General features: G+C 36.5%; 1 protein-coding gene across 4 annotated transcripts in view; it reads left to right on the top strand.

Annotated features, from left to right (window-relative positions):
• The window catches only part of ATP9B (ATPase phospholipid transporting 9B (putative)), a 459610-nt gene that overhangs the window by 86729 nt on the left and 345750 nt on the right, over nt 1-27131 (top strand). For all 4 annotated transcript variants that reach the window (XM_043972858.1, XM_043972842.1, XM_043972850.1 and 1 more), the window contains exon 5: nt 9889-9997. In XM_043972858.1, coding sequence (XP_043828793.1) covers nt 9889-9997 — 109 coding nt within the window. The remainder of the gene's footprint in view (nt 1-9888; nt 9998-27131) is intronic.

Here is a 27131-nt window from a genome sequence, read left to right as displayed (position 1 = left end):
TCTTTTTCTGCTGTTTGAAATTAATCACTTGATTGCTTAATTAGTATCTCTACAAGAGTCTATGCATAAAAAATAAAAAGATGCAGCGGAGAGGAAATTTTGTCTTTCTTTTGCTTATTGCTAACCCTCTGCTAAGTAGCTCTTTGTAATACGAGTTAGATGATTGTCCACCATCATATTTTTTCAACAATAAAATCCTCACCATTTATTAAATGCTTATTATGTGCAGAACATTGTGGTAGGTCAGATGCAAATTTAGATAAAATGGGCGCTTGCTTGCTTTGAGCTTAGTCTATTAAGGGGATATGACAATAACTGAAATACCTATAATTTGAATTAATGCATGATAAATATAGCACATTGCTGAAGAAAAATTGATTTATGAAGACTAAAAATGAAAACTTCTTTACTGACTGAAGAATCAGGAAAGACTTTATAGGGCACTTGAGGGAGACATTAAGGTAGGATGGATAACATTTGATCATTTTTAAGTATTGTCATTTCAGGAATAAGGAACAGTCTGAGTGGAGGCATGAAGGTAGGATACGTACAATGTGTTATAGCTAAGTTTGGATGCTTCCTTCAGTGGGAGCTGTATGTGTGTGGGTGTGATGTGTTATCAGGGCAACAGGTGGGAGGAGGGTTATTAGAGCTGGCAAAGTGGAGTGGTAACAGTGGTAATGGAGGCACTTGAATGTCAGCCAAAGGAGACGGAGCTTTACTTAAAGAGTTTTGGGCATAGGAATGACATGAGCAGATTTTTGCAAAAGGGAGATTAGTCTGAAATGTAGAGTTGTAGAGACTGACAGTCAAGGTGGAACACAGCTTTGAGGAGGCTCTTTGAGTAAGCCAAGTTGGAGCCAGTGGTGTGTACAAGGATGATTGTAGTGTACGTTTTATATTGGAACATCAGGAAACATTAGGAGGTCACTTAAGAGTAAAAGGAATTTTACTAGCCACAGAAAAAGGATACTCAACAAGGATAGACATTGAAAACTGTCCCCTCATTGCTCCCTCCCAACAATGTTCCCCCTCAGCTGTCCAAGCCCTCTGGGAAGCAGTTGGATAATGATTGCTGTGTGTTTATTGGCAGTAGTCTAGATAGGTTAATCAATTTTAGATGCCTATAGGTGGTGAGTTATAAGGGTTCTGCTTTTCATTATTGCAGCTTGTAGGGTTCCACTGCTTCTGGGAGTGGATGCATTGTCAGTTTTTGTGGCAGCATCTCTGCCCAACTGCAAAACGTTGCTGATGCAGGATAATTACTAGGCAATGAGGACTTGGGGTATACTCTGCTGAAGGTCTGAACACTTTTGCTCTGGCCTCTGCCCTCCTGAAGATGCTGCCACTGCTGTGCTGCAGAAAAGATGCAAAACAACAGAAAAAGTAGCAAAGCCAGCGGCATCTTGAGGTGACTACCTGCATGGATTCTATTTCTTCTGTGCCATCAGTTATCACTTCTGCTAGGGTGGGGGAAATGCTTCTAGGGCTCCCTGAAGTTTCAGAAAGAGAGAGTTATGGTTCATAGTTCTGATTTTAGAATGGAAACATTTAAAACTGATGCAGCACCCCTACTTTTCCTCAGCAAATTAAATGGGGGCACATTTATCTATATCCCCAATTCTTTAATGTCTCTGGGCTCCTGAGAATTCTGGAGAAAATTTAGCATTGCCCTTTCAAGTAGCTACCCTAGTAGCTCACACCAGATTTGCACTTTAAAGCACTATATACCTACTAGCTATTATTGCACTAATAAATGAAAGTGATTTCATTGTATATATCATTTTGTTGATTTATCACAAAATTTTCTTGGCAAAATTGTTGGGTTTTTTTGAAATTCTAAATTAAAAAGCAGACAACCAAAAAAAAATTCAGGAGAGTTGTTAAGACACTTCTAAAATTCTTGGCATCTGTCTTCCTTTGCATTCTCTCATTGTTGAAGACCCTTGGTGCCTGGTTATGTCCATAAAAATTGTGGGACTGAGGAATGCTGATTTAGCTGTATTGTCATTTCCAAAAAGTCATTCAGAACAACTTACACAAATATGACTCAGTGAGAGAGACTGATATTTTCATCAGAAATGCTTTAGAATTTTCCATTTATGGTCCACTTTCCACCTCACAGCATTATAATTACTTTTTCAGGATAAACTATTCTTGGTTATATGTCTTCAGGAATATAGTATTTCATGATTGTTTACAGAACAAAAGAAACCATTGAAATAAGTAGCTTTCTGTTTTTTAAGCAAATTGTTTGCATGGTGTCTGCTGAGAGCAGAAGACACTTACATTGTGATGTAATGCTAATTAACTTTTTATATGTCCAGCTCTGTCTTGGATTGACAATTTAAAAAAAATAATTCTGGTTCATACACACACAGAGCTACAGATGTCAGAATGTAGAGATCCACAGAAAATTTATAGAGGTTATCCATTCAGCTAGATAACTGAATACCATAGCTATTTTTCATCTTTTTGTTTTTTTCTCTTGAAGATAATTAAGTCAAACTCGTTTGAGTGATTATTGATTTCATTTAGGAGCCTCAGCAATATCTGACTGTAGCAGAGTGATTCTACTTCTCCCTCTGTCTTGCAACCTCAAACTCTGTTCTTTATTGTCACTGAAGTCCTCAATCCCTCCACCCCTCAATTCTTTCTCATGCCATCAGTGTTGTACAGTGTGGGCCAAAAGTCACTAATATTTAATAACTACTTTATTTTTTGTTTTTAATTTATAGTGCCATAGCATCACATACAGTATATATAGGAAATCTATTTACATTAAGTGTGAAAAATCAAATCTCATAAAAGGCAAAAACTAAAGAAAATTTTCAAAAAGTTTTTAAATCATCAGATCCCTTTGTGACTTTTGACCCACCCAGTCACTCTCCCCTCACATACCCATTTTGAACCTACAGTGGGAAAGTTAACCTGTCCTCTTGAGTCCCTTGTCCCCTTATCCTATCACTGATCTTGCCTTTCCAAGCTTCAGCTTTGAATTAACTCCTGACATCTGCTGCCTTTGTTCTTGATCATGCACTGCTGAAGGAAGCTGGAGAAAAATCACTTAGCTTTTCTGACTGGGTCCACTACAAATTTATGCTATGTGATCTCAACTGGGCTCCTACTGTGGCAGGGCAATCCATTTATACCTTCTTAATTGAGTCATTTTCCTACTTAACACAGAGTTTTTCCAAATCTTTTTATCCCTCCTCAAACTTTCCATGGCTTCTCTTCCCTCTCAGCTGAGAACTTTGCATCATATTTCTTTTTTTTGCAGGGCAATGGGAGTTAAGTCACTTGCCCAGGGTCACAAAGCTAGTAAGTGTCAAGTGTCTGAGGCTGGATTTGAACTCAGGTCCTCCTGAATCCAGGGCCGGTGCTTTATCCACTGTGCCACGTAGCTGCCCCCCTTTGCATCATATTTCATTGAAAAAATTGAATCTATTTACTGAGAGCTCCCTCTTCACTCTTCCTATCTTACTTTACTTGGTGCCTTCCACCACTATCTCCTCTTTTACCCCTATCAGATACTTCTTCTCTTTGCCAAGTCAAATCCCTCTGTATGCATAAGTGATCCCATTCCCTCTCATCTTCTACAGCAGATAGCCCCTGTCATCCCTATTCTCACTAATCTTCAGTCTTCCTCTGCCTACTGGTTGTTTCCTAGCTTTCTACAAACATACCCATATCTCCCCCATTCTTATAAAACCCTAACATGATCTGTCCATTCCTGCTAGCTATCATCCCACATTTCTCTTTTCTTGAGAAATTCCTTGAGAAAGTCATCAGTAATTCATGTTGCCACTTTTTTTTCACTTTCCTATGCATACTGACTTTCAGCCTCATCATTCAGTTGAAATAACTCTCTCCAAAGTTATTAATTACCTTGTAATTGCCAAATCTATTGGCCTTTTTAAAATTCTTATACTTGTCTTCTCTCCAGCCTTTGACATAGTTGATTACCCTCTGTTCCTTGGATAATCTCTTCCCTTTGACACTGCTTTCTTCTGGTATTCCTCCTACTTGTCTGACCATTCTTCCATCTCCTTTGCTTGATCTTCATCCAGGTCACATCCATTTATCCTCAGTATCTCACAGTGTTCTGTCCTGAGCCACCTTCTCTTCCTCCTCTGTAGTATATCACTGATGATTTCATCAACTTTCTATGCTGATTTTTTTATAGCCCTAGTTATCCAGCCCTACTCTCTTTTTTTCTTTTTCTTTTCATTTCTTTTCTTTTTTTTTTCTAGATACATGCAAGAGCAGTCCTCAACACCCACTCCCATAAGACCTAGAGCTCCAAACTCCTCTCCCTCCCGCACCCCCCCCCCCCAACACACACAAGACAGCAACCAGGCCACATATGCACAATCCACAAGTGCTTCTCCCATAAGCTCCCTTCATGGGGGTGGATGGCAAGCCTTGTCATTAGTCCCCTGGGACCGCCCCGGATCATTGTATTGCTGAGAGCAGTCAAGTCATTCACAGAGTTACTGAACAACACTGCTTCCACTACAATCATATACCACAGCTTCTTCCATCATTCCTCAACTGATGGACATTCCCTTGATTCTCAAATCTTAGCCACCACAGAGTTGCTATAAATATTTTTTGTACAATTTTTCCCCCATTTCTCTTTTTCATGATTACTATTGTCAGCTGTTTCCCTTACATCCTATTCCCTTCCCCATGATATTTATTCTATTATCCATCCTCCTCCATCCCATCCCTCCTCAAAAGGGACTTGCCTCTGTCTGTCCCCTCCCCCAATCCTCCCTCCCCTCTCTCACCCTTCTCTCTTTATCCCCCTCCCTTCCCATTCTCCTGCAGGGCCAGATTACTCCACCCAATTGAGTGTATTCCCTCCTTGAACCAATTCTGATGAGTGTTATGCTCATTTACTGCCCAAATTAAGTAGATTATTCCACCCAATTGGGTGTGTGTGTGTGTGTGTGTGTGTGTGTGTGTATCCCTCCTTGAGGCAACTCTGATGAGTTTAAGGTCTTTGAGCCTTTTCTGATGAGTGTAAAATTCATTTACTGCCCTGCTCCTTCCAGATCTTTTCCCCCCACTCCATAAGCCCTTAACTGTTTCTTTCATGTAGGATTTCACCCCATGCTACTTCTGCCCTTCCCCCTCCCCCAGTGCATTCCCCTCACCCCTCAATTTAACCCTAAAGATGCCATCATGGGGCAGCTAGGTGACACAGTGGACAAAGCATCCACCCTGGACCCAGGGGGATCCCAGCCAAAACCCGGCCTCAGACACAAGACAGTCACCCACTGCACATCACCCAACTCCAGTTTTTTATGGTTCTCTAGGGTCTTGTATTGGAAAGTCAAATTTGCCATTTAGTTCAGGTCTTTTCATCACAAATACCTGAAAGTTTTCTTTTTCATTGAAGTCCCATTTTTTCTTTTCTTTTCAGTTTTCCTGGGTAGGTGATTCTTGGTTGTAATCCCAATTCCTTTGCCCTCTGGAATATCATATTCTATGCCTGGTCCTTTAATTTAGAAGCTGCTAGATCTTGTGCTATCCTGACTGGGGCTCCACAGTACTTGAATTCTTTCTTTTTGGCAGCTTGCAATATTTTCTCCTTGACCTGAGAACTCTGGAATTTGACTATAACATTTCTGAGAATTTTCCTTTTGGGATTTCTTTCTGGAGGTGATCAGTGGATTCTTTCAATTTCTATTTTACCTTCTTTTTTCTAGAATATCAGGGCAATTTTCCCTGAGAATATCTTGGAAGATGATGTCTAAGCTCTTTCCTTAATCATGGTTTTCAGGTAGACCCATAATTTTCAGATTATCTCTCCTGGACCTATTTTCCAGGTCAGCAGTTTTTCCAAGAAGATATTTCACATTGCTCTCTATTTTTTATTCATTTGGATTTGCTTTATTGTGTCTTGGTTTCTCATAAAGTCACTAGCTTCCATTTGTTCAATCCTAATTCTTAGGCAATTATTTTCATCAGAGAGCTTTTGTACCTCCTTTTCCATTTGGCCAATTTGACTTTTCAAGCTGTTGACTTTTTTCTCATGTCTTTCCTGCATTACCCTCATTTCTCTTTCCATTTTTTCCTCTACCTCTTTAACTTTTTTCTTTTCTTTTCTTTTTTTTTGGTGAGGCAATTGGGGTTAAGTGACTTGCCCAGGGTCACACAGCTAGTACTTGCCAAGTGACTGAGGCTCGATTTGAACTAAGGTCCTCCTAACTCCAGGGCTGGTGCTCTATCCTCTGCACCACCTAGCTGCCCCTACCTTTCTAACTTTATCTTCAAAGTCCTTTTTGAGCGCCTCTATGGCCTGAGACCAAGTAATATTTTTCTTGGAAGCTTTAGATATAGGGGCCCTGATGTTGACATCTTCCTCTGAGGGTGTACCTCGATCTTCATTGTCACTAAAGAAACTTTCTATGGTCCACACCTTTCTCTGTTCATCTTGCCTTTCTTTTACTTGACTTGCTCCTTAAAGTGGGGCACTGTTTCCAGGCTGAATTATCCCAAGCTTAAGAAGTCCCAGGTGGTATGATTTAAGGAGGATCAGGTTCTTCACTTGCCTGGCCTGTTCCCTGGTCCATAGATGACACCAGACCAACTTTCTGATCAACCAGCTTTGTGTGTTGTGGTTGTCAGTTCCGAGGAGCCTGTGCCCTTCCCCCACCTGGGTCACTGCTACTCAAGCCTACCTCCTAGTTTCCAGCAGGGGTGAAAAACCAGCATAGACCCCTCTAGTCTCCCCCCACCTGCCTGTTGGGGGATAGGGGTCTGCTCATTGACTTTTTGTTCTGTGGCTTGTGGATTCCTCACTACTCTGGCCTTGCTTCCTTTGCTGGGATGGCTTGGCCTAGTCGCGCCTGCCTTGTGGTTGGTCCTCTAGCTGGCAGTTTGCTCTCTCAGCTGGGACTGGGGAGGGCGTGTCTCACAACTGGCCTATTCTGCCACCAGTCTGCTGAGCCATGACAAAGGGGCCTCAGCTCCTGATCTGTGCTGTGGCCAAAAACCTCCTACTGACTTGTCCAGACTCCCTATACACTGTGCTGAATTCAAGTGAGACAGCCCTTTCCTGAAGTCTTCTAAATTATCTCAAGTTGGAAGATTATGTTTCTCTTATCTTTTTGTAGGTTCTGTAGCTTCAGAATCCATTCAGAGGCTTGATTTAATGTTGTTTCTGAGGGAAACTTGGGAGAGCTCAGGCAACTTTCTGGCTTCTCTCTGCCATCTTCTGCCCCATTTTTTTTTTTAACATAAAGGAATAGGTCTTTATTATGGTTTATGTTATCACACATAAAAATAGATCTCTTTGATTGCTGTTGTAGAACAAATATTTTAATTTATTAAAAATTATTATTTAAAAATCATTTTAATCTATTTTGGACATTATAGTAGCATTGATAAGGTAATAGTACTATAAGTGACAATGTGCTTGGATTTAGCTTTTCCAAGTTTATTATATTATATTAATATTTCTTGAGCTAGGTGGTGGCATGGTAGATAGAGGGTGCTGAGTCTGGAATCAGTCTGAGTTCAAATTCAGCCTTAGACACTTACTAGCTGTGTGACTTCTGGCAAGTCAATTAACTTGTCTGCCTCCATTTCCTTAATGCTAAAATGAGAATAATAATAGCACCTACTTCCAGGGTTGTTGTGAGTAACAAATCAGATAATATTTGTCAAGTGCTTAGCCCAGTTCCTGGTAAGGAGTAAGTAGGTACTATAAATGCTTGTTTCCTTCTTCACCTTGAAGATAATGAATGGGCAGAATATCTGTATAGTCTTTATACATGAAAGCAGTGATATACCTTGCTTATGTCAATATATTTGCCTTATTCTTATATGATCAAATCTGTGGTAATAGGATACAGTTCTTTAGTGTTCATTATTCTGGAGGAAGCCATTTTAGAAGATGACATGATTTATCTCAATATTAGGGACTGAGACAAGCTATCTTAGTATTGTAACAGAACTAATTTAGACTTGGATTGGAGACGGGTATATTTTTGTAAAGAGGATGGGCTTGGGGAATTCCTTTAGCCCTTTCAGGAGTCCCTAACCTACAGATCAAAAGAAAAGCTAAAAATATATATCTTTCTTGTTTTTAAGCCAGTGTCTTCAATCTTGTCAGTAGGGTATATCCTGAGAGTAGAAGAGGCTTTTGTATTGTGTTGTGATGCTATCTGATTTTCTATATGTCGAACTTTATCTTGGGACCATCTATTCTTTAGTAATTCTGCTTTACAGTTTTCTTTAACATTCATGTAGTAGCTATCTCTATCTTTTACATTCATTTAAATAATATATAATCAGTCTTTTTCTTCTTTGCTGTTATAGCTCATTTTCTAAAGGATTTATTCAAAACAAAACCATAGGTTTATGGTATGGCAAAGTGAGAGTTTTAATTTGTATTCTAATTGATTTTTTTTTATTGTAACTTCAGTGTTCTTTCTGAGAGATAACTAGTTAAGATACTAGTTAATGTATATGGCCTTTCAACTTTTGAAGATTCTTTCTTAGACCTTTTAAAATGTGGTTGACCATAAGTTATTAAACCTAGCCTTTCTTCTATTTTTGGGTTATCTAATCAACTTTTATTTTTACAGCTTGTTTTATCAGTAAATTTGTATTTTTATAGTGATTGAAAACTGGAAAGGCAAAAATATATAAGGTAGACTTGTATAATACAAGACAAAAATGACATTACAATAAATCCTTTATGGCATGTAGAAATTTAAAGCTTCAAATTTCAGGCCTTCTAGTTATGGATTGCTCTGACTCAGCACCTTATGAAAACTCTTTGCCAATAAGTATTTTCTCTTTTTATCTAAGTATAAGTGTAAGACATGAAAAATTTTCCTATGTGCCTGTAAGACACTTGTAAGGTAAACCTATTAAATTTTAAAACTACTAAAATTATTTCTATAGAAACATTATAGAGTCATATTACTCAAGGAAACGTTTTATGGATGCATTATAGAGATCAAATTCTGGATGTGGTAAACAGTTTTTTCTCTCTAAGATATTTAAAAGTTAGTTACCTAGTAGTTCATTTACTTCAAGCTGTATTTCATAAAACAAAATTTTAGAACAAAGGAATTCTAATACTCAAATGGAGTTCCATGTTATTTAATTTGTTGCAATCATTTGATATGTTTGATATAAGACCTGTAATTTATAAAATAGAATTGGAGAAAGGTCCTCAATTCAATGAATCCAACTTATGTGTTATTTATCCAATCATAGGGAGAATAATATGAAAAATACTGATGAATGTGCCAGGAAATTTGTAAGCTTTGAAAGTTGGGCATCAGCTACATATTAGTGTTGTGTCAGGGATTCAAATTAACAAGTAGGTACAAGCTTTATTTAGATGGCCTAAAATTAATGTGTAACTTTTTTTTTCTCTCAGTGAAATAGAGAAATATTGTAAAAATCCCTTCCTCTTGCTTCCCCCTGCCCCCATAAAGGGTGATCAATGTGATTTTTTAGCTCTTGGCTTTTATTGTGACGATAGGTTGCACGAATTAAGTATAAACGCTTTTACTTGTTATTATTAATTTGATATTCACATTCCTGTATATGATACATATAATTACATTTATTGAAGATGATTTTTAACATCTTTTGATTGATATTTTAAAACAGTAAAGTATATATTAATTTTATTTCTTTGTGTACTCTAAAAAGTCAAAAATTTCTTTATTCAATTTTTGGGTCATTTTTTGTTGTTACTCTTTTGCCTTTTTTCTTTCTTTGTATTAGTTCATTTTATCTTTTATAAAATAAATTAAGGAAAAGTTAAATTGGGGACTATATTAGCCACATTTTTCTTTGTTTTAAAAAAACCCTTTTTGAGCAATATTTTATGTGTCATTTTGTTTTCAATAGGGATTTGTCTTGGCTGTCACTATGATACGTGAAGCAGTTGATGAATTTCGGCGTTTCCAGCGAGACAAGGAAATGAATTCACAGTTATATAGCAAGCTTACCATAAGAGGTTGGCAAAGATACTTTTAATCATATGTGTAGCATTCTTTTGGTCAATACTAAGTCGTTTTATTATATAAAAAGAAGATTTTAACTGGTAAAAGAAATAAATATAAGGAACTTACCCCAGTTTTTGCCCCAAACTATGCCCCTGAGGATCATGATAAGTAAATGGTCTCATTATATTAGATAAAATATGTACTGTTTTGTTGTAGGCTTTTTAATAATTACACTGGATAAGTTGTTTCACAGTTTATGGAATATACATATATGTGTTTGTGTACATATATGTATACAATGTGTATATACACCCACACTTTTGTTCTAAAATGTGTATTTTCTGCTATTTGTATTTAATGTGCTTGTACTTTTGTGCACGTCAGTTGGTTTTCATATGCATACTAGCCTTTCAAGCAAACATGTACCTTTTTAGTACATGTGCTGCCACAGCAAGCACAAATATGTAACTAATATAAAGTAATATCTAATTATATGTTGCTCAGCTGTCCAGAAATCTCAACTATCTGAACAGAGCTCAAATCTGAGCTGTCAAAAAGCCTTTGTATTAAAATCATGCACTTTAATAGTTCACTCGCTTCCCTCAGAGCCTTGATTCTTAATTAACAGAGTTCTTGTGTTTTTGTTTTGTTGCGAGGCAATGAGGGTTAAGTGACTTGCCCAGAGTCACACAGCTAGTAAATGTCAAGTGTCTGAGGCTGGATTTGAATTTAGGCCCTCTTGAATCCGAGGCCAGTGTTTTATCCACTGCGCCACTTAGCTGCCCCAACAGAGTTCTTTTGGTCTAGTTTTCTAGCTTATAGCAAATAAGTAACAAACATTGTAAAGATGGGCTTATTTGAAACAGGCACAGTAAAATCAGGAAGACTTTCGCTTAAGTTCAGCATCTCATTCTTCCCCTTAAAATATAGTTTCTAATCTTTTCAAAAATTTAAAATTTATTGATATTTTTTGTTTTCATATCACTTTCATTTCCTAACATATCCGTTTTCTTATCCCTTCCAGAGGGCCATCCATATAAACAAAGAATAAAAAACCAGAACAGTTTATTAAGCAGAACTAAACAACTTTTCAGTCAGCTCTGATATGTATGTCTGTAACGATTGGAATAACGCCACCTGCTGGATACTAACTGTAGAAGAGTTCTGCCCATGAAGCGAAGGTCTTTGAGGGCAAGACCAGGAGTCTTTTCTTTGGCGTCACTTCCTGACGCGGGCTAGTGGGAGGAGGAAGGAAGAGACTGGCGCTCAGTCTCACTCTCTTTCATCTGGACTCTGGTGGAGAGCGGAGCTAGAAATGTGCTCTCCCTTTAATAGATAGGAATCTAGGCCTTTCTCTCTCTTTACCAAATTCTTATTCTCCTTAATAAATGCTTAAAAGTCTAACTCTTGCTAAAGCTTATAATTTATTGGCGACCACTCATTAAATATTTTAGACAGACTAGCTAGAATTTTAACCCTTAACATGTCACATGCTTTTGTTGTCTACTTCCTTTGCAAAGAAGGACTGGAAGTATATTCTTAGCGCTCTTCTTTGGGTACAAGCTGGATCTTTTAAATTTTATAGTTTCAGTTAAATTTTTTTTATTATTCCCCTTTTCATTTACATTTATGTTGTCTTTCTGCATAATGAACCAGAAAATTGTCTGGCTTACCTCACCTTGTGTCAGTTCCCATAAGTCTTCCCATGATTATCTGTGTCCTTAATATCCATAATTCCTTACAATGCAGTAATATTCGATTATACTTGGTTACCACCATTTGTATGGTTCTTTTCTAATCAATAAATATCTATTTTGTTTCCTGTTCTCTACTATAAAAAATACTGCTGTAAAATAACTCCCTGCTATAACCTGTCCTTCACACTATAGCCAAAATGACTTTCATAAAGGGTAGCTCTGACCAAGTCACTCCCTTACTCAGTGAACTCCTGCAACTCCTTATACCTCAAGGATCAAATATAAAGTTCTTTTTCTTTCAAAGCTATTTACAACTTTCCTTCACCTGACTCTGCCTTACTTTTTGATTCCCCTTACTCTTTATTCTCTGGTACACTGTGCCTTTGCACTAGTTATCCCCCAGGTCTAGAATGCGCTCTTTTCTCAACTCATCCTCTTTGAATCCTTGGTTTCCTTCAGGACTCACCCCAAGTACCTTGTTCTGAAGTCCTTTCTTGGTTCTCCAGGTTAGAGCTTTCTTCTCTAAATTGCTTCCTGTTTACTCTGTATATATTATGTAGGTACCTAATTATTTACATGTTGTCTTCCTCTTTAGAATATAATCTCCTTTAAGTCTGGTTTTGGCCTTCATTATATCTTCAGTGCTTAACTTTGTACCTTTGTACACACATAAATTTGTAAAGACATAATAAATTTTTGTTGATCAGTTGTTATATATGGGACATTTCTTTTTATCATTGAATTTTTTGGAGCTTATGCCTAGTAGGGAAATGTCTTGTTCAAAGAATATGGGCACTTTACTTACTACTTTTAGCTTTAGGGCAGGGACTTGTGCATTTGTTTCCCTGTGCTTGGCACAAGTGCTTGTCCCACATAATAAGTATTTAATAAATGTTCATTCCTTTCATTTATTCATAATTCCAAATTGCCAAAATGACTGAACTAGTTCACTCTTCAATTAACTGTAATTGAGTGCCTGTTTTTCTAAAATCTTGAGAAATATACAATCTTCTGGATAGGACTCCTATAAAACATGATGAAATACTTTTTTAAAAGTTTGAAAGGTTTGAGCTTTAGTAATAAGCAAATTCCATGAGGTAGACTATCTCATTGCTAGGAAAAAGTCAGATAAATGCCTATACAAAATATAATTACCTTGTCAAAGACCCCAAATCATGTATAAGCTTATTTCCTCTTGACTGCTTAGATTATTCTTATTTAAACTGATTACGAGATCATTTTTAGTGTCATTATTCTGCTACCCACAATACATACCCAGAAGGCTGGAGAAAAATGCAGGTAAAAATAATTAATAATATTTTAGTTTTGGATGTTTTTGAAGGTCTCGAAGCTTTGCAAATCCTTAAAGTGCTATGAAATGTGTCATTTTTGTTAATAATGAAAATCTCAATGGCTTGATTCTAATAAGAAAGGATTGAGTTGTTTTTTAGTTTAAAAATGAAAATTACATATATACATGGCAAAAGTAGTGTGGAAGTTGTTAGTGTAGAGGTTGTTTTTTGGGGTTTTGGGGGGTAAGCTAAATGATGAATCACTATGTCTCAAGCAGAAGATTGGAAGGAAATACCTAATTTCTGCTCTAACAAGTAATTTAACATTTTTCTTTGCCCAGGTCACATTTTGTTCAGCTGCTGAAGATTAATTTTCAAATAAAATTTTGTTCTTAAAATGTTTATTTTATAACTACACCTAAGATTTATACACACAGTAGGTCCCTAAATATTTATTCATTGAAATGAATACATAACTTAATGCTTTTTTAATTACATTAATAATGGTCTCTTGCTTTGCTCTGGCTTGTTTTTGTACGTAATTATGGGCTGTGTATTTTTGGAGTTGTCATATAAACTTGTTGATACTGACATTCTCATATTGACCTTTATGAAAATTAAAATGAAGTCTGGTTGTGCTAATTTTATAGAAGTCCATGGAAATCCTCTACTTATTTTGGAGTCATTTTTTTCTATTTTAAAACATTAAGATTCATTTGTTGAAGAAGGGTTTTTATTTTTAGCTGACTGTTGCTTTTTCAGTGGTTGATTTTCCTGTTTGTGGCCTAACAATGTCATTGATGCTTCCTGTCTCTCTATAATTTGATGATTTTGTGCTTCACTAGTATCACTAAAAAGAGAAGGTATGATAAGTAGGGAAGATGGAAATAAATTTTTCTACTTGTTTAGCACCTCTCAAAAGTTTTGTCAATAGAGAGTTGAAGTGATTAATTTAATTTTTAATCATCAGTGGAATTAGTTTAAACAATTGCCTTTTTCTTTCTTTTTTTTTTACAATGGCCTTTTTCTAATAATTAAAAAAATTCAGCAATATAAATTGTATATCTTGGTTGTAATGATCATTTGTACAGTTATCTCCATTACAAGTAGGAAAATGGGGAAATTTTTTGAGTTAAGTTTATTGATGATTATTTTTTTCCAGTGTTAACACTACAAATTTGGGTTTAAAGAGGTTTTTTTATTTTATTTTTTTTGTAGGGCATTGAGGGTTAAGTGACTTGCCCAGGGTTAGCTTGTAAGTGTCAAGTGTCTGAGCTGGATTTGAATTCAGGTCCTCCTGAATTCAGGGCTGGTGCTTTATCCACTGTGCCACCCACCTGCCCCTAAAGAGGTTATATTTTTTTTAAACAATATTCTTTTTAAATTTAGGGCTCATATTTGAATTAACTCTGTGCTTTGGTTTTTTCCATATATAGTAATTATTATTTTCCTCAGATATCAGAGGTTTCTTGTATATTTTCTGGCTTTCTCTTCTTGAATATCACCAAAGGCTTAAATATTATTTGGGAAACATAAAAGTTGCTACCATTAGATATGAAATGAATTTTATTTTCAGAGAAGAATCTGTGTATAATTGGTTTTCTTATAATGGCTATAGTCATTGTAGAACATGAAAAAGATTATTTTCTTCATGCTTTTGTATTTCAGAACCTTTGATTTAAATTTGTCCTAAATATGAAGCTCTAATGACATTATAATTTTTGTTCACTATAATTTGCTAAAAATGTTGTGTTTTTTGGTAGTTTTTGATTTTTCTATTAGATGTCTGCATGTAATTGTGAGAACTTTTAGGGAGATTTATAATTTTTGTAAGTAATAATTCTCCATTGGAGAATTTAGAGATTACCAAATCCATCTCAAATATCTTTAACAGTCTATCTTACATGTAACTTCAGAGCATAGTTACAAACTATGATGAATAATCTATAGCTATGTTACTCATTTTGAAATAGTGCTCTTATTTTCTATACCCATATATCTTAGTGGTTAAAGCTGTCAGTATTGAAGAACATACTTTTAAGAATTAGCTAAATGAATGAAGATTTCCAAATTTTATTACAAAGGCTTTTTGTAAAAGCTATTAGACTATTTCAGTAGCATTCTTAGATGTTTTTTGACTTCCATGCTATTCTCTAATCCATCTTTCAACTAGTGTCTTAAAGTGCTATAAGATGTTAGAAGACTGAGTACGCTGTCATGTGGCAGGAAAACCAAGAGAGATGTGTCACAAAACCCAGGAAAGCAAGAGTGGTTAGTTAGGGCAGCAGGCATTTATTAAGTGCTTCCTATATGCCAGGCACTGTGCTGAAGCACTGGGGACATAAAGAAAGTCTACAACAGTTCCTGCCCGAATGAAGCTCACCTGGGGAAGACAAGATATAAATAACTATATACTTAGAAGAAATGTACAGGATAAATTGGAGGTAATTTCAGAGAAAATATCCTATCAGTGGGGGAGACTGATCAATACCTTTTATAGAAGGTAGAGTTTTAGCTGGGTCAGGAAGGAAGCCAGGAAATGGAAGCCTATAGGATAGCCAATAAAAAGTCACAGTCCTGGGAGATAGGTTGTCCTGTATGAAGACCAGGCAGTAGTTACTGAATTGCACAATATATAAATATAGGAAGGCTGTAAAGGTGGAGAGGAGCCAGGTTGTGAAGGTCTTTGAAACCCAAAAAGAATTTTGTTAGATCCTGGAATTAATAGAGAGCTACTAGATTTATCAAGTAGGTGTGTGACATAGGGAGATCTGCTTTTTGGGAAGATCACTTTACCTGATGAGGGAGCGAGTGATCTGAGTGGGGCGAGACTTGAGGCAAGGATATCAACCAGAAGGCTATTGTAATAAATAGTCTAGGGGTGAGGTGGTGCCACCCTACTTCAGAGTAGGATTGAGGAAAAAGTCATCAGATTATACAATTAAAGGACCACTGGTAATTTGAAGAATTTCCATAAATTGGGAAGTGAGAGAAGTAGACGCAACACTAGTAGTTAGCTATTGTGTGTGTGTGTGTGTGGGGGGGGATTTGGCTGTGAAAGGGAGGAAAAATATGCAACTTTTGTTTGAAGGGATTGTAGTGTGTAATGAGGATTTTCTTGGTTTGTTTTTTTTTTTTTGGTTTGTTTTTTTAAAGAATGGTGGAAACTTTGGAATGTTTGTAGGCAGTACAGAAATAATCAGTCACTAAGGAGAGGATGAATATGGGAGAAAAGTTTGGACAGAAAGGAGAAGTTGTGATGTTGTGGAGGGCAGTCTTTAAGAGAAGATATAATGAGTCATTCTCATGGAGATGGTAATTGAATTAATGGGATTAAATGGTATTATCAGGAGTGAGATTGGAGAGAGGAGGCATCCCAGGAGAGAACCTTGGGATATAACTACTATAAGGTGATCAAGAGAGGATCAAAATCTTAAAAGAATAATTTTATTTAGGAAGAGAACCAGAAGAGGTCAGTATTGCAGAAGTCACCAGACAAAGACAATCTAGGAAATTCAATAGGGTCAAAACCTAAATAGAGATCAAGTAGGACTTAGAAAAGATCTTTAGAATTACCTGTTAAATGTTAGTGGTTAATAAATCATTAAGAAACTCGGGGAAGTGGTTTCATTTGAGTGGTCAAACTGTAAAAGGTTGAGAAGTGAGTTGGGTGTGAGGAATTGGAGGGAACAAGTTTAGATAATTTTTTTCTAGAACTTTGGTCAGGAAAGAAAATGATATCTTGATGGGATGATATCTTGATGGACAATGGAAGGAAATAGAATATAATTTCTTATATTTTACATTTACACTTAGAATTAGGTCAATGTTTGCTGCTTTATAGTATAGTTTGAGTTTTGATATTGGTAGACTCTTTGTCTTCCCACTTTTTTCATTATTTCCCTTGAGATCCTGATCTTTTAGATTAGGTGGAGCAGTCTGAAGATTGAGTTGAGCTGGCAGTGAACATGGTTGGGAACTGTTATGGAATGATGGTCCCAGCCAAGTACTCCACCCATCTGGAGAATAGGTTCCAGGATGGAGAGGCAATTTCAGGTAGGGAAGGATGATGGTGAGAATGTAGAGCAGTCTGGAGAGTGAGTTGAGATTATATTGGCTTGACCTACCAATGAGAATTTTTCCAATTATCTAGGTCTGTCTTCATTCCTGTAAATAGTGTTTGGTGCATTCATACTGTCTTGTGTTATCTTGTTAGGTAGAGTACTAAGTATTTTATACAGTAACATTCTGTAGTTCTTTTAAATGTATTTTCTCTTTCTCTTTCTTTTCTTTATCATATTCAGAAATGCTGATTATTTATATGGATTTAGTTTATAGTCTGAAACTTTGCTTAAGTTATTGTTTTAATGAATTTTTTAAGTTGACTCTCTAGGGTTTTGTAAGTAAAGTATCATATTTGCAAAAGAAGAGACAATTTTGTTTATTCTTTGCCTATACTTATTCCCTCAGTTTTTTGTTTTACTGCTAAAACTAGCATTTTCAACACTGCCAAAATAGTATTGATGATAATGGACATCCTTGCTTTGCTCTTCCTATTGGAAAGACCTCTACTTTATTCCCATTACATTTAGAACTGGCTCTCAGTTTTAGATAGAGATTGCTTATATTAAGGAAAAAGATCTGTTCATTCCTATGTTTTCTACTGTTTTTAACAGAAATGAGTGGTTTTTCTTTTTCTTTTTTTCTTTTTTTGCAGGGCAGTGAGGGTTAAGTGATTTGCCCAGGGTCACATAGTTTGTAAGTGTCAAGTATCTGAGGCTGGATTTGAACTCAGGTCCTCCTGAATCCAGGGTCGGGGCTTTATCCACTGCCCCACCTAGTTGCCCCCATGAGTGGTTTTTCTTAAAAGATTTTCCTTTATCTTCTGATGATATTATTTTTTCTATTCTTATAATTAATATGTCCTGTAATGTTTGTGGTTTTTCTAATATTGGATCAACTTTACATTTCTGCTAAAAATCCACTGGTCATAGTGTCTCATGTTTTTGATATGTTGTTATAGACTTTTGGTTAATATTTTATTTAAAATTTTAACATCAATGTTCATTTGGATATTGGTCTGTAATTTTCTCTGTTTTGATGCTGGTTTATGTGTCAATTTTTGCTAGTTTGTCACAGTTCCCATGCTGATAAAATCTTAGATTCCTTTGGTTCACAGTACTATGTGAAATAAGGCTTGTATCTTTACAAAGAAAAGTCAGATAAGTTTGTTTTGAATCTAATGATATTACAAATAACTTAATGAAGGATGTTGTTATCTTTAACCAATTTTATTTTATAATTGGGAACATAATCCATGGATTACTATATAAATTATTTTTGCAATTATTTTATTTTTTCCTTATGGACATCATAATTTTTTGTGTCATTTCAGTTCTTATTTTTGCTTTTTGGATGGGGACATTGTATTTTAAAATTCATACTGTTTTTCTTGTAAGTGCCTTTTAAGTTTTGCCAAATCTAGCCATTTTCTAAATTTTGTTAAGAATAATGTACTGTACAGTGTCACAATAAATAAATCTAAATTGATATAGAGATCATCATACTTGCATTTCCTTACATATTTGTCATTTGAGACTTGAATAGGTTAGATAAAGTGGAAAGGTTGGAATCAGGATTCCTGCCTCAGATACTAGATACTTACTAGATACATGACCTTGGGCAAGTTGCTTAATCTCTTTCAGTCTTAGTTACTTCATCTATAAAATGGTACTAATAATAGTACCTATCTCACAGGTTTGTGGTAAGGATCAAATGAGCTAGCATATATGTAAAGTACTCTGTACACCAGTGCTTTTAGGTTTGTGGATGTTGGTTTTATTATGAGAATGAGCTTTTTCTTGTTTCTTCAGATTTCCCAGTTTTATTCCATAAGGAGAACCAATATTTTTAAACAGTAGTTATTTTTACACCATTTATTTTGCATGCACTTTGCTGAGACAGATCTACTGCTAGTCCTTTTCCCTTTCAGGAAATACTATAAACAGTAGGCAGCACTTTCTAATCAAATTGGCAAAGCGGGAAGTTAAAAGAGAGCCATTCTCCTCACATACACCTCAAAAAAAAAATGACAAAAAGAAACACTAAACAGAAGAAATAAGAATAAAAACTCCAAGAGGATGTGGACTGGACCTATGGTATATAAAGTGTAGGGGCCAAATTTAATATGGGAGAGTTAATATGGGTGGCTCACCGTAATACTGGGGTTCAGAAAATAATGAGGGACCTCTAGGTCCAAAGTTTCCTCCCTTCCAAACTGCTTTTTTTAGTTATTTCTCCCAGACCAATGAGAAAGGAGATTAACAGCCTCTTTTCCACAAACAAATCAGGTTCTATCTATCTATCTATCTATCTATCTATCTATCTATCTATCTATCTATCTATCTATCTATCTATCTATCTATCTATCTAATCTACCTATCTATCTATCGGGGCAGAGGGTTAAGTGACTTGCCCAGTGTCACACAGCTAGGGTCAAGTGTCTGAGGCTGGATTTGAACTCAGGTCCTCCTGAATCCAGGGTTGGTGCTTTATCTACCTAGCTGCCCCTCAAATCAGGTATTATTAATGGGAATAAAATATATAGCAAAAGTGAAATTAATAAAGCCAAGGACAAGGGAATAGGGGAAGAGAAATATGGATAAGCTCCTTGGCTCTAACAAAGACTGACACAATTTCCAAACTTGCTTCCAGCTCAGCTAATTCGAAGAGCTGGCTTCATTTCTATTACCTAACCACCTGGAGTCCATAGTTTCTATAGGAGTCTGCTGTATAGCCCCTCTCAAAGTCCACTCTCGGAAGCTCACCAACCAGAAAGAGAACTCCTCTCAGCGAGCGTTCCCTTTTCTATTTTTTCTTTCTCTCCTCCAAAAGGGAGGTCCTTCCAGTTGCTTGGCCAAGAATGGTCCCCCTAGTGACATCAGTAGTATATGTCACTCAGGACAGGCCAAGTGTGACCTACATCTAATCATTTCAAGTAGGTACTTACTAGATCAATCAGGTGGGACCCCTGGGCATCTGCTAAATTCCATTATTTTATCACAAAACAGAACTCCTGAATGCAGAAGCTCCCTGTGCCAACATCTCTCAAATATGTCCCCTTCTCTCCTCTGATATTGCTGCCACTCAGGTGCAGGCCCTCATCACCTGATGCTTTAACTGTTGCAGTAGCCTGCAGGTGGCTCTACCAGGTTTTTCTGAAATCTGCCTGCTTATCATTTCTTGTATTTTGCCTCTTTTTGTATTACTAGTTCCTCACACAGTGCTTGGGATATAATAGACACTTAATGAATGTTTTTTGACTGACTAATGCCTTGTATTTACATACACACACATACATATGTACTTACATATATATATTACAGTGTTTTTATATATACGTATTAAAGTTAACTTTATTCTGTATATAGTTTTATAGATAGCCAACTTGCTATATCACTCAATCTCTTACAATCTCTTACACTCAGGATTATTTAAGAACTAAGTTTCTAATAGTGATGAAGCTAAGCTAGCATCAGATACAGGAAAATAGAGGAGGAAAGGAAGGGGAAAATGACTAAACAGAGACTCTCATCCCTTTGTCTACACATTTGCATATATATAATAGATTTTTGTATCTAAGTGATTGAGACTGGAAGAGTCAATCTCCTTACACATTTTCCTTTCAGTTGAGATTTAGAAATCCTTAGAATCCTTAACTATTGAAGTTAGCATCTATGTGTTTTTGTATAGATTCCCCTTTAGGGAATAGTTGTTTTTTTCCAGGGAATAGTTTAAGGTAAAGCATTTACTTTATCCATAAGAAACTTTGGAGTATATCTTCTTCAGTACGACCATATTTGTTTTTGTTTATTTCTTATGTGTACTATTGGTTGTTAAAATATAAAATATCTCTTAGCACATGAGATATTTGTTAGAATTTCACACCATTGTAATTCCTTGAAAATCTTTTATCTGGTGAGTGTAATGAATTAATATAGATACTTATTTCAGTGTTTAGTTCTTCATCTTGCTTTAGGCAAAAGGCTTGTGCCTTGGTGGACTATAAAGTCTGGATGTGCAGCCAATACTGACAGCTTTTGGACTTTTTATTGGTAATTACACAGATGGTAAAGAGTATTTTAGCTAGTGAGATGTTTTTAGAGGGAAAATAGTTGGCAAAAATAATTTATGCAGTGAATAACATTCAATGTTTTGTTTCTAAATGTTTCTTTACAAAGATATAATATTGCATTATTTCAGAGTTCTTTCTAATGCTATCTAATGATTCTTTTGACAGACTAGAGAAAGAATTGATTATAGGCTTATAGATTTGCAAATTGACTATATTTGTTATTACTGAAGAATGTTTGGGTTTTAATTTTACAAAAATTGCCTGTTTTTCAAATATATGAAATTCTTTCCATCCCTTTTTAAAATGTAATATTACTTTTCTTTTTCTTTCTTTTATGCCTTTATGGCATGGAGATTGCCTCAGTATATAATTTCTACTTCTTTCTATCAGTTGACATATTTATTTCTGCTTTTATTCTCTTTTCTCTTTCTTTGTCTTAAAAAAAATGGTCTTCATATACAAATAAATAACCTTCCTTTAGGCTGAACTTATCTTCAGACATTATTTTGCTTTGTATATGAAATGATGATATTTGTAAAGGAATTAGCGCAGTGCCTGGCACATAGTATGTGCTTATTCCTTTCTTGCCCTATAATCCCTTACCACTTCAGCTTTTAAAATAAATATAGATGTTTATTAAATACATATGAATGTATACCCCATATTGAATACACACATACCCAATGTATTTTATGTGTCTATAGGTATTTATACACACATGTACATGTACAGATGTGTGTATGTACATGTGTATGGATACACCAGAGATTTAACTTGCTTTGTATCTCTTTTATAGTGTCTAGAAGACCAAAGCAAGTCAGTCACAATGATTCAAATGAAAGAAATCTTTTAAAAATAAACTAGGCATTTTTCAGAGTTCAGAGCTCTACTCAGACATCTTCTACCCTAGTTCAGGACTTTATCACCTCTTGCCTAGATTAATGCAAACACCTGCTAATTGTTTTCTTTGCCTCAGGTCTTTCCCTATGTCAATATATCTTATACCCTGCTGCTAATTTTCCTCAGGTACAGATTTGACCATGTGACTGCTGGTTTTATCTACTCCATTGGCTTCTTGTTGGTTCTAGGGCAAAGTATAAACTCTTTTGTTTAGGTTTTAAAGCCCTACACAACCTGGCTCTGACCTGTCTTCCTATCCTCATTGGATTTTACTCTTCCTCTACTGCTCTCAGATCCAGCCATGTTGGGTTCTCTGTATTTCTCACAGGACCCACCATATCCTTTCTTTGCACTTTTGTATTGGCCTTCCCATATGCTTGGAATATGTTTTTCTCTTTGCCTCTGCTTCCTTGATTCTCTCCTCTAAGAACTAACTCAATCACCATTTTTATAAAACCTTTGCTGATCCTCTCTAACAGCAGGTACTCTCCTTCTGAAACTATTTTGTATGTCAACATTTTATTTATATTTATTAACTTTATGTCTGTGCTTTCTCTATTTTGTTTGTTTTTGGTGAGGCAGTGAGGGTTAAGCGACTTACCCAGGGTCACGCAGCTAGTAAGTGTCAAGTGTTTGAGACTGGATTTGAACTCAGGTCCTCCTGAATCCAGGGTGGTGCTTTATCCACTGCTGTGCTTTCTCTGTTGTCTTCCTCATTACAATGTGAGTTCCATGTCATTAGTGAAGTAAGTACCTGCCAGATAGTATGTGCTTAATACATATTTGTTGATTGACAACTTTTTTATTAATGAGTTGTTAGACAATAAACTTAAACTCTGTACCTGAAAATAAATAACCATGTTGATAGGAGTAATTTGGCAATACATTTCCTTTTTTTCTTCAGGTTTTGATGAACTTGGTGATCCTTTTTTTTTTTTTAAATAATTTCCTATTTAAAATAGTGGAAGAGACTAAAGCATATTTTTAGGGAAAAGAGCTGGTAGAGTCAGCTTGATGAGGGTGGGAGTGAGAGATAGTAAATTAGAGCACTATCTTAGAGAATATGGAAGGGAATGAGATAAAAACATGAGTAGGGGCAGGGCTAACTTTGAGACTGGAAGGAAAGAGAGTCTGTCACCTAGTTCTAGTATTATAAGATTAAAGGAAGTCAAATGTCTTGATTGTAAGTAAAGCAAAGAAAACAGAGCATGCAGACATTATACCAAGCAACCTTGACTTTGTTTCTTGGTAAAATTCTAGAATATATCAAGGGGTTAGTAAACATGTAGCAACTAAAAGGGTGATAAGAGACAAGAACAGTGTGGCTTCTAAAAGAACATTGCCATATGAATCCATTTTTTTCTCTTGTGGCAGTTATTAATCTGTTGATTCGAGAATTATATCGATTGCCTATATTTTAGCAAGCAGTTGATAACATCTCATATGCAGTTCTTGTGGAAAAGATGGAAACAATGTGGGATAGATAAAAATACAGGAAGGTATATTCATAATTGATCAAATATCTAGACTTCAAGAGTAACCATTTACCTAACTCTTCTCAGCAATACAATGATCCAAGATAATTCCAAAGGACTTATGATGGAAAGTGCTCTCCACATCCAGAGAAAAGAACTATGGAGTTTGGATGCAAATTGAGCCATACTGTTTCTACTTTTTTTGTTTTTGGAGGTTTTTCCCTTTTGTTCTGATTCTTCTTTCATAACATGACTAATGCAGAAATATGTTTAATATGACTGTACATGTATAGGCTATGTCAGATTGCTTGCTGTCTTGGGGAGGAGGGAGAAAAATTTGGAACAAGGAATCTTACAGAAACAAATGTTGAAAACTATCTCTGCATGTAACTGGAAAATAATAAAATACTTTTATGATAAAAAAAAGAGTAACCATTCATGAAAACATTTTTGGAAGCAGTTTCCTGGGGGAGTGCCCCAGAGAATGTGCTTAATCTTGTGTTATTTAACATTTAGCATCCAGTAATTTGGGTAAAGACTTATCAGCTTTGCAGATGATAGGATTAAAAAAGATATTAATGGCCTTAAACATTGGGCTAAATCTAGGATAATGAAATTTAATAGTGATAACTGTAAAGTCTTTTACTTAGGTCCAAAAAGTCAAGTTCCCAAGTACAATGTGGGGAAGGTATAGGTTTGTCTCGTGAAATCTGATGGGTTCTCCCCCCCCCCCTTGGGGAAATGAGGGTTAAGTGACTTGCCCAAGGTCACACAGCTAGTAAGTGTCAAGTGTCTGAGGCTGGATTTGAATTCAGGTCTTCCTGAATCCAAGGCCAGTGCTTTTTCCACTGCGCCACCTAGCTGCCCCTCGAAATCTGATGGTTTTAATGGACTTTAAACTCAACATAAATTGACAGTGTCATTTGACAGCCAAAAAAGCTAATTCAGTCTTTAGCTGCATTAAGACAGACATAATTCTAGGAATAAAGAAGTGCTAGTCCCCAGCATTCTTCTCTAGTTAGTCTACTGTGGGACAGTTGTGTTTAGTTGTGAGTATCTCATTTTAAGAAGAACCTTGATAATCTGCAGTACTTACAAAAGAAGGCATCCAGGATGCCAAAGGACCATGCTGTATGATTATCTGTTGGTGGAACTGGGGATATTTATCCTGGAGAAGGAGATGACAAAGAGGATAACATGATAGTTTTTTCAAGTATTAGAAAGACTTGTGTAGAGAGAGGTCACATTCTTGCATGACCTTAGAAGACAGAACTAGCAACAATGAGTTGAAGTTTCAAAGAGGAAATTGATGCTGGATATAAGGGAAAACTTCTGAATGAGCTAGTAGTGGGCCTCCACCAGTCACAGACAACCATGGATCAGTGCCTTGAAGAGCCACGGGCCACAGTATGGCTGTGCAGTCCGATATGGGAGCCGCAGCTCCTGAGTGACTTATAACCGTTAACTGCCGCATCCCGTGTTGTATCTACCCCATGAGTAGTAGCCGGAGTGTCCTCTCCAGGGGGCTGGCCTGGGAGGATCAATATGGAAAACAAGCTGTTGCCCATGCAGCAAGTTTTCCCTCTCCTCGACATTGGTGGATCCAAAGGAGAGGCAGAGCCAATACAGTTTGGCACCAGTGCCGCCACGGGAGTTGCCAGAGGGATGTGATGTCCAACACCCAACTGCCTAAGGGACTCTGACTCCTGATTTTTCCTCAGGGTTAACTCCCTTTCCCATATATGTGGGAATGACCACTTGCCACAAGGCAGAGGAGGCTTAAAATCAGGGTTTCCTTCCCCTAGGCAGGTTGCCTGCCCAGGCTAAAGAGCCCCACCTGCCTGACTGGAATGAGTTAAGGTATGCAAAAGTAGAAAGGATTGCCTCAAGAAATAATGGATTTTTTGTCATTTGAAGTTTTCAAACTCGGCCACATGCTGGGAATATTGAAGATTTTTTTTTCCAGGTTTGGTTCATACCAGATGTCTGCCAAGTCCCTTCAACCCTGAAATTTTTTTACATTTATAGAGCATAAACCATACCTTGTTTATTATTGTTTGTATATTAAGTTAGTGTTTGTAAAGACATTTAGATCTGAGTGGTGTTTATTGAACTTCCTTTGGTATGTTACTCTACATTTTACATAGTTTAAAGCTTTTGGAGGCTATTTGACTACTAAGCAGTTTTCTTTACTTTTTTTTTTTTTTGGTTTTGTTTTGGTGAGGCAATTGGGGTTAAGTGACTTGCCCAGGGTCACACAGCTAGTAAGTGTTAAGTGTTTGAGGCCGGATTTGAACTCAGGTCCTCCTGAATCTAGGGCCGGTGCTTTATCCACTGCGCCACCTAGCTGCCCCAGTAAGCAGTTCTCTTAATTGAGGTTGTTTTCAGCATAGCACCTTGCAGTTTTTATCATGAACTTGGATGAAGACATAGCTTTGCTATTTGCAGATGATAAGCTACAAAGGGTAGCTGATAAAATTGGATGATGGTCAATCTGCATTTATTCAGTTCCTGTGTGACATCAGTGGATTTGGAATGTGGGCCATATATCATAAGATAAAATGCAATGGAAGAATGTACAATCCTACTGTATTGTTAAAAGAAGACACAACTGTATATAATAAAAATACCTCACATTCACTTTCGGGTTTGCAAAGTTGCTTTTCTCACACTAACTTCGAATTTAGGTTTCCCAGATATTTTTTTTAAATACCATTTTATAGATGAGGAAACTGAGCCTCTTTTAAGTTAAGCAATTTGCCCAGTTACGGATTGAGGTTTCTGAGGTGAGATTTGAATCTAGATCTTTTGGCTCTAAGACTAACATACATTATGTCGTACCATCTTCTTTTGCACATTATAAGATAGGAGATGAAAGGCAGCTAGAAAACAGTTTGTGTGGGTTTTAATAGGCTTCAGGATCAATATGAGTCAGTAATATGATAACCCAGAAAAGCTAAAGCAAATTGATAGAAATATAGAGTCTACAAGGGAGGTAGCAGTTCTGCTGTACTATGGTGGGTGTCACATTTTAATAATAACATTCATACATATCTCCTCTAGAGACTTATAAAAGAGAATGGTGACTTTCATGATATTGATACTTGAAACCTACCCTGCAAGGGGGAGTTGAATGATCTGAAGTTAAGTGGAGAAAACAGACAACTTGAGGCATGATAAGCTATCTGCAAGGCCTTTATGGGGAATAGGGATTAGATTTGTTTGCTTAGTGCCAGTTTGAAGGCCTTTATGGGGAATAGGGATTAGATTTGTTTGCTTAGTGCCAGTTAGTAGAACCAGCAGTGAGGCACATTTGATACTAGGATAAAGGATCAAATTATTGGAATAGTGCAAAAGTGGACTTATTTCTAGTTCTCGCTATAAGTAGTAAGTTTCCTCTCATTAAAACTGAATGACTGGGGGCAGCTAGGTGGCGCAGTGGATAAAACACTGGCCCTGGATTCAGGAGGACCTGAGTTTAAATCTGGCCTCAGACACTTGACACTTACTAGCTGTGTGACCCTGGGCAAGTCACTTAACCCTCATTCTCTTGCAAAACACACACACACACACACACACACACACACACACCAGAAACAAAAACTGAATGACCACTTGTTGGAACTTGAAGAAGAGATTTGTGCTCT

This window comes from Dromiciops gliroides, chromosome 1, assembly GCF_019393635.1.
Source record: "Dromiciops gliroides isolate mDroGli1 chromosome 1, mDroGli1.pri, whole genome shotgun sequence".
Classification (NCBI taxonomy): domain Eukaryota; kingdom Metazoa; phylum Chordata; class Mammalia; order Microbiotheria; family Microbiotheriidae; genus Dromiciops; species Dromiciops gliroides.
This window is presented reverse-complemented; position numbering and strand designations above follow the sequence as displayed.